Source organism: Molothrus ater, chromosome 9 (genome assembly GCF_012460135.2).
Source record: "Molothrus ater isolate BHLD 08-10-18 breed brown headed cowbird chromosome 9, BPBGC_Mater_1.1, whole genome shotgun sequence".
Lineage (NCBI taxonomy): Eukaryota > Metazoa > Chordata > Aves > Passeriformes > Icteridae > Molothrus > Molothrus ater.
In genome coordinates, this window is record NC_050486.2 from 19,286,160 (window position 1) to 19,298,392 (window position 12,233).

At 37.5% G+C, this 12,233-nt stretch overlaps 1 protein-coding gene across 3 annotated transcripts in view; it reads right to left on the reverse strand.

The window, feature by feature from the left end:
- Positions 1-925: 925 nt before the first annotated feature.
- The window catches only part of MIGA1 (mitoguardin 1), a 34,153-nt gene continuing 22,845 nt past the window's right edge, over positions 926-12,233 (reverse strand). For all 3 annotated transcript variants that reach the window (XM_054515813.1, XM_036387954.1, XM_054515812.1), the window contains 8 exons: positions 7,800-7,918; positions 7,544-7,616; positions 7,126-7,212; positions 6,905-7,003; positions 6,462-6,596; positions 5,239-5,292; positions 4,487-4,603; positions 926-4,146 (listed from right to left, as the gene is read on the reverse strand). In XM_054515813.1, coding sequence (XP_054371788.1) covers positions 3,928-4,146; positions 4,487-4,603; positions 5,239-5,292; positions 6,462-6,596; positions 6,905-7,003; positions 7,126-7,212; positions 7,544-7,616; positions 7,800-7,918 — 903 coding nt within the window. In that variant the 3' untranslated portion in view covers positions 926-3,927. The remainder of the gene's footprint in view (positions 4,147-4,486; positions 4,604-5,238; positions 5,293-6,461; positions 6,597-6,904; positions 7,004-7,125; positions 7,213-7,543; positions 7,617-7,799; positions 7,919-12,233) is intronic.

The following is a 12,233-nucleotide window of genomic DNA, read 5'->3' on the forward strand; positions in this document are numbered from 1 at the left end:
ATGTGACAGTTCGCTGATGGAGCGGGGAGGAATCTCCCCAGTGCCAGACTGCGAGAGGCAGAGCGCGGTGGCTCGAAGCAGCGCCTGTCGCTGGGAACTTTACAAAGCAGCGGCAGAAACGTGATTTTATTACATCTGAACACATTCCTTTTCCTGCTTGAAAATGACTTTTTTCCTACATGTTCAGCTGCAAGGTTTCCAGTGCAGAACTTTCCTCTTCCTATCTCCCTTGTATTGTGTCTGCCGGACTTGAGCCCAACTTTCAGCTGGGTTATCAGCATTAGGACAATAAGCACATGACCTTAGGCTGTGCAGATCTGAACCACGGCCATCACAGCTCAGACACGAAAGGCGTTTGCCTTTTGAAGGACAGAGCAGGCACTTTCCCCCAGTGCCACCCTCGTACTGAAGCACAGGAGCGGCGTCGGGGCTCCTGACTGCCAGGGACCCACCCGCTGTCAGCAGATGAACACATAAACACGCAACACAAAACAAATCTGGGCAGACCAAAGCACGGGCACATGGCCCTTCCACAGCAGTAGGGGTTAAACTCTTTATGTCCTCTATTTCATTATTTATATTACCCCATAAAGGAGGTCTTAATCCACAACTGGAACTCAGTACGGTAGTTTGGCTTGGAAATAAGCCTGAAAAAATTGATCTCCTAAAACCAAATGAGACAACAGCTTGGCTGTTACAATGTAACAGCTGTATACAATGAAACTGGACAGCCCAAAGCCTGCTCCCATACAATATTTTTTTAATTTATATAATAAATTTTGTAATAGTTGTTCTTTGTTGATTTCAGGCAGAAAACTCCAATTTCAGGATGACTAACTGGTATCAAAATTCCTCCCATATTAAAAGATTTTGCATTAGATTTCAAGAACTGTTCAAATTTCAGATACAGTTATATGAGCAACAGTTGTTTCACTGAAATATTTTATTTTATATACACAGCTGCAGTTCATTTAGGCAATAGAAAGGTCACAAATACTCTTACTGACACTTGATTTGACACATTTACTTTGACAGAAACCAAACTACAAAAAGGAAGAATAATAATCATTAAGAACACATTTAAAGTAAAATTATTATTACAACTAAATTACAAATTATATAAATATTTGATTCTTCATAATCCCTGTGCATTCAACATTTCTAATCTTAGGAGTACTGTTATGGAAGAAGAGGATGGCTTTTAAACTTAGTTTGTTCTTATTAGGATGGAAAGTATCATTCAAAACTACCTAAATTTAGACACTATAAACTAAATTCTGAGTCTGATTATGAATTAACTAGAGTAGAACTGCATCATGCTATCACTGCTGTGGTGCAGCTCTGGCACTTGTGTTTGCAGAGATGGTGCACTTCTGAATTCTTTAGCCACACGGCTGTGTGTCCAGCACAAGGGGCAGGCTGTAAGAGAGCTGACTGCAGTTCTGTGCTGCAAGGAGAGAGCCTTCCCCCACTGAAACTGGCATCTCTCTCTGGAGCTAGTTACTCACTCAGAATAGATGGATGCTTTTTAGAAAAAGATTGAAAAAGACTCAGAGATCAAAAGCCTTCCCACCTGTACCCGGACATTTCCCTGTCTCTCTATTTCCTTCTTTTTGGTTTCTTTACCATTTCTCAATCAAATGTTTGTTGGTGGCATCTTATAACAACCAGATCCTGTATTTCTTATTTTGTATGGGAAATACATTGGTTTAATTCCAGTCCAACTCTGTGGACTTTTGAGCTCTGTGAGTGTCCAGAAGTGCTCCTGTTTGAAAGGGACACAAATGCTGAAGTCAGATATTATGAAGTTCTCCCCATTTTCTAAATAGTTTGGTGTTTGATTAAACCTTTCTTATTCTTCTGTTTAAAACAATCCTTTTGTTTTTGACAGAAGACCAAGTTTCCAGGTTTAATTTTTTTCCAAGTGTCTGGAAACATTTATAATCTCATCTGCAACTCCCTTTCTTCAAGAGCTTTTTGTAAATAATATGAAAATCTCAATATACCTCTAATTCTGTGAAGAAGTGCATTTCTGTTTCTTTGTGATATATGTTAAGGTATAATTTTCTTCATACAATTTTATTAGACCAGACAAATCACAGCAGACACTTTGCTCTGTTACCTACAGGTCATACATTTGCTGTAGAATATGCAGAACACTTACTCTGTTCCTTCTATTTCCAGCTATTCCTATCGATTCTGAATCCAACAAGACACCGTTATTGTTAAATATAATTTCTTTCATAACTTGCAAAAAGCTGCCAAAATGCACATAGCTTAAACATATTTGTCTTCTCAAAACTTAAGTGAGGTGGGTGAAAAAAACTTCACATGCCTGTATTGAAGACACATTGCAGACAAAAAAAAAAAATACAGCAAGGAAGATGGTGCCAAGCTCAGCAAGTTAAACAGTGGAAATAGGCCAAGAATAGCATTTGGAATTTCTGGTTTATTACATATAGAGTATACTCTTTTTTGTTAAATAAACTATAATCAGTTGGCATTTCACACAAGTAATATGACACATTTTCATCACTTTTTGTATTTATCAAGTGAGTACAACAAAGGAACAAAATGCTGGCTTCAGTAAAATCTGTGAATTAGACAGGCCCTCATTTTGAATAGCATCCTTTTGGGTTGTGTTTGACATGAAATTTGAAATGTTGCTAGTCTAAGTTTGTTTTGATATCCTAGATTTTAACAACATGCTTCTCAAGTATCTGAATATTTGGAATTACTCTATATTTCTTGACATGGGATAGATTCTTGTGGGCTGGCTTTGTGTAGCAAAGGCATGTAAGTGCAGTTTTAGAGACTAAACTAACTGTGAAGCATTGCTTCAGTTGACAGGAATTCAAAGAGAACAGTTCACCATTATTTATCACCTCTGGAACAGGAAAAGCCATTACTGCAAGGTGCCTCATACCTTCTGAAGGTGCTGTGCTCCTGTCTGAAGTTCAGGGTTCCATGGCCTGAGCCACAGTTTTACACTGCACAGAGGTGGCCACAACTGCATAAATCTCCTCTTAAACAGACACCTGACTTCCCACAAAGAAGGGAGGAAGACACAAATTATTAAATTATAAAACACTGCCTTCAATTCTGTTTCATTATTAATAAATCTTATAATACATACTTATTAAAAATATATTTTGAAATGCTACATATGAACTGAGAATAATATTGGTTCATTTACTACCATATTGAGTAGTAATGGTTTTAGAACAAGAAAGTTTTAAATTAATTGATGAAGCTAGCTTTTCAAATATAAAGAAGTATTTTAAAACACCTTAGTGATGTTTAGATATTTTAAATCAAAATAAAGTAAAAATTGCATACTGGCAGTCATTCCTGCCCAAATGGTGCTTGCATTTCCTGCACTGCTCCATCACACTGTAGTACAAAATGGCTGCTTACACCCACACAAATGGAATTCTGGGGCAGGGGCAACATGTTCAGTTCTGTGCGTGTGATTCCTTTATTGCACGTGTCACATGAATCAGAGACTGCAGACACCCCAGTCAAAACACCTTCTAGATCTAGACACCTAATGCTTTGGAGACTCTGCAATGAACATTTTGTACTATAAGCTTTTAAAGGAAACAACTCCATCAGCTTCACTTACAAATTATTTGTGCAAAAGTACAGTATTTCATAAATAAACTTTACCCGAATATTACAGAAAAAAGCTTTGGGATACATGAAATATAAATACAGCGACAGCTGAGCTGCAAAATTAATTTAGGTATATACAGTGATACACTCCCCAGTTCTTTTCACAGATGTACATTTAACCTCCCTGAGTCCTTTTCCATACTTAGCAACACGATGCATTCCCAGATGCTTGCTCAGTAACAGCCACAGTAGAAAAGGGTGGAAAAGAGCACATCTGTGTGCACTCCCTGCCGTTTGCCAGGGATTTGAAGCTTACTGTACTTTTGCTTCCAGGAGCCCGGTGGTCAGGACAGGCCTGTGGCCACTGACACAGGCCCCAACGTGCCTCAGTGAGTCTGCCCCCAGGTAGGCCAGCAGCAGCTCTGTGTGCCGCATCAGCAGCTGCGTCAGGTCCTCGGCCAGGCTCTCCATGGTTGAGTATCTCACCTTCTCAAAATCAAAAATGTCTTTGAGGAAGAAAAGCACTTGATCCTAGTAGGGAAAAAAAAAAAGGAATAACTTGTTTTCAGTTACAAAAAGGAAAAAAAAGTATGCAATGCTAACAGCTCTTTCTTTAACATGTTCCCAAAAAGCATCCAATTATGTATTATTTTGGTGCTGAGACAGAAGTGTGCTAAAACAGCCTTTGCAAAACAGTTCCGGGCTTAAAACATTCATATGAAAGTGAATGTTACTTACTTCTTAAGGTTTCTTACTGTTAGCCTTAATCTTAGGAAAATGCAAATATATACTAATAAATAAAATCTTAATTTATTTTAATCTGAAAGATTTAAAAAAATTATAAAAGTGGTAATTAAAAGAAGTTTCAAACCTTGAAGAAGCAGCATAGATCATACAGTGAATTTCTAGGGCCCAAAAAGCCCCAAGCCAAAACAGGGCTGATATGTTCACATATAGCATAGAAATGTGCAAAAAATCCATCAGGCACCTAGTGATGTAAAAATTGTAGACAAAAGTTACACAGTAAATTTAGTATACAGCCCTGTTATTCAGCATTAAGTCTTCATAAAAGTCTAACACTGCCCTCCTTGGTCTAATAAAATCCCCCAAAGGTAGGGAGCTGTGGCACAGAGTTCTACTGAGTCCCTGCACAGAGAGGTGAGGATGCAGAAGGGGTTGAGGGGAGGCTGCAGCAGAATTCCTGGTGCTGATGAGGAACGTGGTGCTTCAGGCAGGGAACAGGGCAGGACTGGATGGGATTTGGCTGTGGGGTTATGCAGGGAGATGGGGCTGACAATCCCAGCACAAGCAGGTGAGACACAAGAATCATGACCTTGGTGTGCAGAACTCTGAGATCTGCATTAGGGCAGGAAGTGACTGACACCACCACCAACAGAACGTAAACTAAATGTTGGGAAAATGTTTCAGTTAAGGCTTTTTTGCTAAAATAGGTATTAGGGTCCCAGGAGCTAAACTTCTGCAACTGGCAAACCTTTTGTCTAAATTAACAAGTCTACAGAACTAAAGGTTGATCACTCATTTATTTTGCCAAAGCTACAAAAAGAACTTCATATTCTTAGGAGATCAATACCTTTGTTTCATAGAATTTGAGGGGCAGCTTACCTTCATTTGCTGTCTTTTTTGCTTCAGTACTGACCAACAACTTGAAGCCACAGCCTAAATGTAAAAAGAAAAAAATAAAGCAAGCCCGAAATAATTTTCCATCTCAAAAGAACTTATCTGCAGAATACTGTATTTCTATATTCCACATTTCAGGGACATGTATTTTCTTCAGTTTCAATCTTGTGACAACACAAAGTTTCAAACCATAAAACAGCAGCTGATATAAAGAACAAGTTTATATGTAGCTCACACTTGCTATTCCAGATCCATCTTTGCAACAATTTTGTTAGTTCAATTCAAATGTAATTTGGCATCCTTGACTGATTTTACAGCTACCACAGTTAGCAACACTCACTGGGTTTAAGTGAGGACCAGTCTTGTATATTAAAGTGTGTGCTCAGACATCAGTAACTATTTTAGATATTAAGTGGCATGTGAACACATTGAAATGTACTTTTTCACTTTAGCAAAAACATTCCTGCAATAGCTTCAGATTCAGCTATGGAGCTTTGTCCAAATATGGACCTGTGAAATACAATATACCAACATCAGTACTGGGCTTTTTTCCCTCCTAGCCTCTGACTATCCTCATCTGACTCCCCTCAGTACTGCAAAGAGAGTTTAATACAGACAAAGCACACTGTATCCATAAAACTACAAAAATATATACATGTTGTCTTTATTTTTTTCCTCTAGAGGGAATATTTCAATTGAAAAACAAAAATAAAAGGAAAACTTGCAGTGTACAGATGAAAATGGATGAAATGACAGTAGTCTCTGTACCAGCTTACCATGGCACTAGCCTGTGTCTCTACAAGAGGGATGAGATCTATGTGGCAAATAAACAGCCACACATGAAAAATCATTAGTTGTAATCAACAGCTGACTACCTGTATTGTATTAATTTACTTTTGTTTGCTTGTACCTTTGTCCCTTATTGCTAAATCTCTGCTCTATGAACCAAAATCTGGACCTGATGTCTAAGATGTGGCTAACAGAAACTCCCCTTCTAAAATTCTACTTCCTCAGAGAAAGGAAGGACAAGGTTAAGTATTTTCTCCAATACATTCAATCATTCTCTGTTTTGGGCCAACTTGTCACTTTTACATTCCTATTATGAAAAACCTGATAATAGAATCTCTTAAATTCTTCTGAGGAAGATCTCAGGTACATACTCAGTACACTGCAATGTACTACAGATCAATTAACTCATGAATACTTACAGTTTCTTTAAAAGAGGAATTTAACCAGCGGTTATTTACGACATTCTGTATAGATATTGGTGGATTTTCTAAATCTTCAAATGAATCCATTAATATGAAGTCCAGGACAACATCATAAAAATTCAGATTTTTCACCTATATTAAATGAGAACATGATCTAAGTAACCTAGTTTCTCTTTCAGCAGTGGAATTCAGCATGCACCATATTGTAATTTGCAGATGTGCAATTGTTTTTAATGAACATTAAAAATACTTTGTCAGTAAAGGAGAAGTTTAAAAAAAGTGTGGTTTCTGGTACTACTAAACTGGTGAATGCCATTTCTCTAAATCAGCAATTTAAACAATAAAAAGTTGCCTTTCCCACAATTCTGAACTGCAAAAAATTATTTTTAGATCCTATGGCATTAGTAAGGGTAAAAACACTTTTCAGAAATGCAACTCACTCCTCTAGCAGCAAGTTCCATTTCGGTATTATCCCAGTGATCTGTTTGTTCCAAAAAATATATCATTTCATCAAAGACATCTTCAAATTTTTTTGGATTCTGTAAAGTAAAAGCAATGAGTATCAAGCAAATGTAAAAAGAGATATGGTTGATTTTCCCTGGACAGTGAATTCAGGTAGAAGTTACATAAACAACAAAACATTGGTAAAAAAGGCTTTTACCTTTCGTGCTTTCACAATTAAAGCAGACAAAATTTTTCTTCCACTTTCAGCAAGAAATATTCTGTTTGATGTTTCTGAAAGAATTATCTAGAAAAGTGTTCAGAAAATATAGACAAGTTCATTCACAGATTATACCAAATGACCTTAAACATTTCAATCAATTTTAATTATCACCTCTAGTATAGTTAACAGGTTCCTAATAAGCCTTGGGTGCAAAGGTTCCAAAGCTAATCATAAAATCTGGACTCCTCTGCAAATACATCTCATTTTAGAATAATAAAATTGTAAAAGCAACAAGAAAATACTTAGATACAGATTACATTATAAAAATGCTTGCACAAAGACTAACAGTCAGTTTCAATGCTGTGTACTTTAGGTTAGGCTTAACAAGACAGACAAATCATCCCTTACAGTTTACCTGAAAAGCTTGTCGAATACAATGAAGCTTAGCAAGGAAGTCACTGTCTCCTAGACATTCAAACATTTCAGTCCTATGCAAAATAGAAAAGTTTTCAGAGACTATTTAAAAAAAGCAGCACAAGAATATCCATCTAAATTGAATTGCTAGAAAAAATACCTAGTACAAGTAACTTCTAAAAAGTGATTTCTAGATAGAATATTGAACTTTAATTCTTGCCTTTCCTGGAAATAATTAAATAGACATAAATCAATACCTTAACACCCGTGAATAAATTTTGCCTTCTTCTGCTAAGTGCATGGCTTCTTCATACAGGGGGCAGTGGCAAAGGGAATCCAGACCATACGTGCTACGAATCTCTCTGTGCTCTGAAAGCTGAAAAAAAATGTTTTGGAAGTTCACTAAAGAACTTGATGATATAATTTTTGTGAAGATAAAAAAACAATTAAAGAAGTTTTCCTGATGTTCTACTGAAAGATGCATCCTTTTCTGCATCTGCTTAAAACAAAGGGGTAACACAAGGGAACAGAACAGATACACCAGGTCACAAGACTTAACTTTGTAACTCTTAAAATCTGAAAGCTACAGTTTCAAGTTTCAAAACTTTTTAATTAATAAAATAAAGGCAGCTTACTTTTGTATTTCATTTGCATAGTTAAGTTTTTGAATTGTCTCGTTAAAATAAATCTAACGGGTCTCAAAGCTGTTAAAAGAAAGTAATTGCCAGGACACAAAGTACAGAATGATTGCACCATACAATTCCTTAGGAAGCTGGAAATAGTAACATCCTTCCACACCTGTTTTAGTTTCACTGGTAAATATGTCTCCCAGTTACCAAACATACTGTATAAAACATGAATATTCAGTGTTTTACACTACAGGCTCCCTAAATGGTTTTCATTATTGACAGTGTTAATTCTATAGTTAACATAAACATGAACTTGCAGATATTTTCAAAGAAAGAAAACAAACAGATCCATAACAGAGCACATAAATAATACCTTGTAAACCTGTTTACAAGGTATCATATTTAATCCATAAAACAATGTCTACCTACAATTTCACTACAAAGATTACATTATGTTATTAATAATAAAAGAAAACATCTGATGTTTACACATCACTCAGTTTAGTTAATGACTAGAAAATTAATTCTAGCTTTCTTTTTTTTTTTTTTTTCAATATCCTGTATGGATACTGTGTTTCTAGGTTTCTGTGTTTCTGGCCTTTGGGGTCACAGATTAGAACAGGGACTGATACCTGGGAATTGGGTGAGGCCCTTGATTATATTTAGTTTTTTTTAAAAGAAAACAACAATTCCTCTCAGGCTAACAGTTAAAATAAAATATCAGGAGAGAAAGGTCAACTTCCTCCTCTGAGAAGATGATTTTAATTACAGATTAATTCCAACAAATAATATTTGGAAAGGGGGAGCAAATTCCTCTACTGCTGACTTCTCTTGGCATACAAAAAGTGAAGGGGAGAAAAACCAAACAAACTGTAAACCAGAAATGAAATGCTTAACTAGAAAAGGGGATTCCAGACAGGCTCTGAAGTTGCACCATTAATGCTCCTGGCGTCATTATGGATTTTCTTTTGATGCTTTCTAGTATTTAAAAATATATTGCTATATCACTATTTTATATCTAAACATATAAAGTATGTAGATGTAACAATATATAGATGTAACATAGATTATTATGCTTAAAATGATCTTGCAACCAGTAGGGGCCATTCTTTGGGATTAAATTAGGTGAATGCTTGCCTATATAAACATCCTGCTTAAAGTAAAACTCATTAGAGACGATTTGTAAAGATACATCCATAATTCTAATGTTGAAGAGTTCAGCTATTAGGAAAATTCACAAATTATATTCAATGTTTAACAAGATTCAGAGCATACAACATTTTCTAGACAAGAACCTCCCAAGATGACATCAAAAGGACAATAAACTCTTCACTGTAGAAGTCTCTGAGGACTTCCTGCCTTTGAGGAAAAAGGTGGGCAGAAGGGTTGGTTTTCAGTTAGATGGCTCACTGCAAGTACCTTATATCAATTGGCATGTTATTTATGCTCATGATATTTATTCAGGTACCTGCTTTTTACCTCACTGTGTACCCCTAAGCACCACATAACTCTCCTCACCAGGGATTTGGTACTAACCAGAAGTTACCAGCATCCAACATCTTGGCATCACGGGCAAGCTGGGCACTTCAAAGCTCCCCAGGTCCCTTCCTGTCATTCTGTAGTGGCCACCTCTGTGCACAGCCACTGCCACTTTGAGGCTGCTCACACCCCTCTAGGGATGACAAGGAGCTACATCACAGCTACCCCCAGTGCTGGCAGCAGCCAGGAACACAGAGGCTTGTGATGGTGGAGTGGATGTGCCACCCCCTAAGTGTCTGCTATTTCCCCAGTGTATGGGAGGTACTTGGAGAAGAAAATGAAAATGCAGCCAAAGAAGATATAGAAGATGATTGACACTAGAGCAGCAATCTCATCTTGTAAGGCTTCACTTGTATCCATTCAAGGCTCAAGAAGGAGAGAACAAAGAGGTGACCACCACAAGGACATTTCTGATGGCCTGCAGGGGATACCTAAGATCATGATGTTAGAATAACACATACATCTTCAAAACTCCAGAGCTTGTAGCTCTAACTTGTGTCTAACTAAGCCTGCTGTGCTGCAGAGCAGCCTCTGAAAATTCCAACACAGATATTGTTCAGATGCTAATCAGTTTTCTCTGGACAGTTCAGCTTTAGGGCTGTATCTGCAGTAAAGAGATGCTGAAATCATTGCTCTAAAGCATCAAACCTTTGCCACCTGCAATTGTTTTTAGGTCTGAGATGCTCTGACTGCTTTGGTTTAAGGAACAGGCTCAGTACTCTCATTTGCCACTCACAAGTTGTTTCCTAATAAACAGAAAAAAATTCTCAGCTGTGCATCAAGACCTTGTTGACTACCAAAATAACCATCTACATGAATGTAGCAAAAATAAACAATGCTAGACCTTTCAGGAATTCTTGCTTGCTTCTCCTAATAGAGAGGTCACTTTACTGGCACATTCAGCATTCCTTACATTCTGAGAAACTAAGTTTACCCTATATTAAAAAAGCTGATGATCATCTCCTTAAAATATAAAGACATTCAGAGAAAAGATTTCCTTAAAAAAAGTAAGTAGCTGCAGGATGAAAGTGAAACATCTTTGGGGAGTTGGAAGATGTGATGGTGATTAGTAACTAAGACCTTTGAGATGGCATTTTAATAAATTGAAATGATGAAGCGCTGTGTTCCACCTAAGGCCTGGAAGAAAACAGGAAGGCTGTTACCAATAAAAACCAGCAAATGCTTTATTCACAAGTCTAAAAAATCTCCCAAGCTTTGGACTAAGGAAAGCAAAGTTTATTTGATAATAGACCTACAGATTCAGTACTAGTCAAAACATAAAAATAAGACATGATAAATCCATGTGCACTGACCAGGAAGAAGCAGCAACAATGCTCACTGACAGAGAGGGCAGGAAAGAGATTCTGTTAGGAAGATGGAAAAGAAGCCAGGAAAGAGAGGGCAGAGGCACACAGAGTATCTGGCACACTCACTGCTGTATTGTTGTCAAAGGTGGCAGCTATTTTGGTCACAGTCGATGGGAAAGCAAGACTATGAAAAGCATACAAACCCTCATCAACACAAGCTGAAGGCAGCCAGGCTCAAATGGGGAAGGAAATACCACTATTTATCCACAGCAGGAATATTAATAACTTAATTAGGGCAATAGTTGTGCTTACCATCCATTCTTCAATGCTTCTAGAGCCTAAGTGTGTTTAAGAAAAGAAACCTGCCTGGTCATGGGGATGGCAACTGTGTCTAAATTGTCTTTAAAAAAGATTCAGGCACCTGTGTATATTGTAGCTGCCAGACAGGCACAACTCTGTATGAGAAGTCATCAAATGAGTGATCCTCAGCATCCTCTTGATCACCAGCCATAGCCAGATGAAATTTTGGCTCACCCTCCTGCTATCCTGGAGAGCTCATCAAAAGGGCACGTGATGCAAACCCTGCCAAACTGTCCCAGTTTTGTACAGCTCTTTCCTATATTTTGTTCTAATATAACAGAGCATGACATTCTTGTTGCCTCCTAAGCAGTATCCCTATCAATTTCCATTCAAGCATCTATCTGTGTCTTGTTTTATGAATGTTCTCTCTCCTGTGGGCAGGGAGCTAAATTTGACCTGACTGTGTCAGCACTGAAACATGAACACAGTCTCCAGTCTCCAAAATCAGAGTCACACAAAATACTTAGTCCTGCTCCTTGGGACAGGATACAGTGTAGAAGGAAGCCAAGGAACTGTCAACACAAAGCTTGCAGCATGATGAGGCCACAAAAAATGGTACCACGTTCTAATTTCCTGGAAGGTGAAATTATTAATTCCAGTTGGGCATAATCACAGAGCAGTATAAACACACATATGAATTTCAGATTTAAAAATGTTGCTAAACATTTCAATCAAGACATGGAGTTTAGGACAGTTACTACTATTGTAACTGCAATCAGGGAGCTTATGATGAAGGAAGTTCCTTATTTGGCCCTTAGGTGAGACAAATCCAAAGCTGGAAAAGCCTCAGACCACTTAGCCTAAATTAAAACATTCCACTGTTTCCCTAATGCAAGAAAAAAAATTAAGAAGTAGA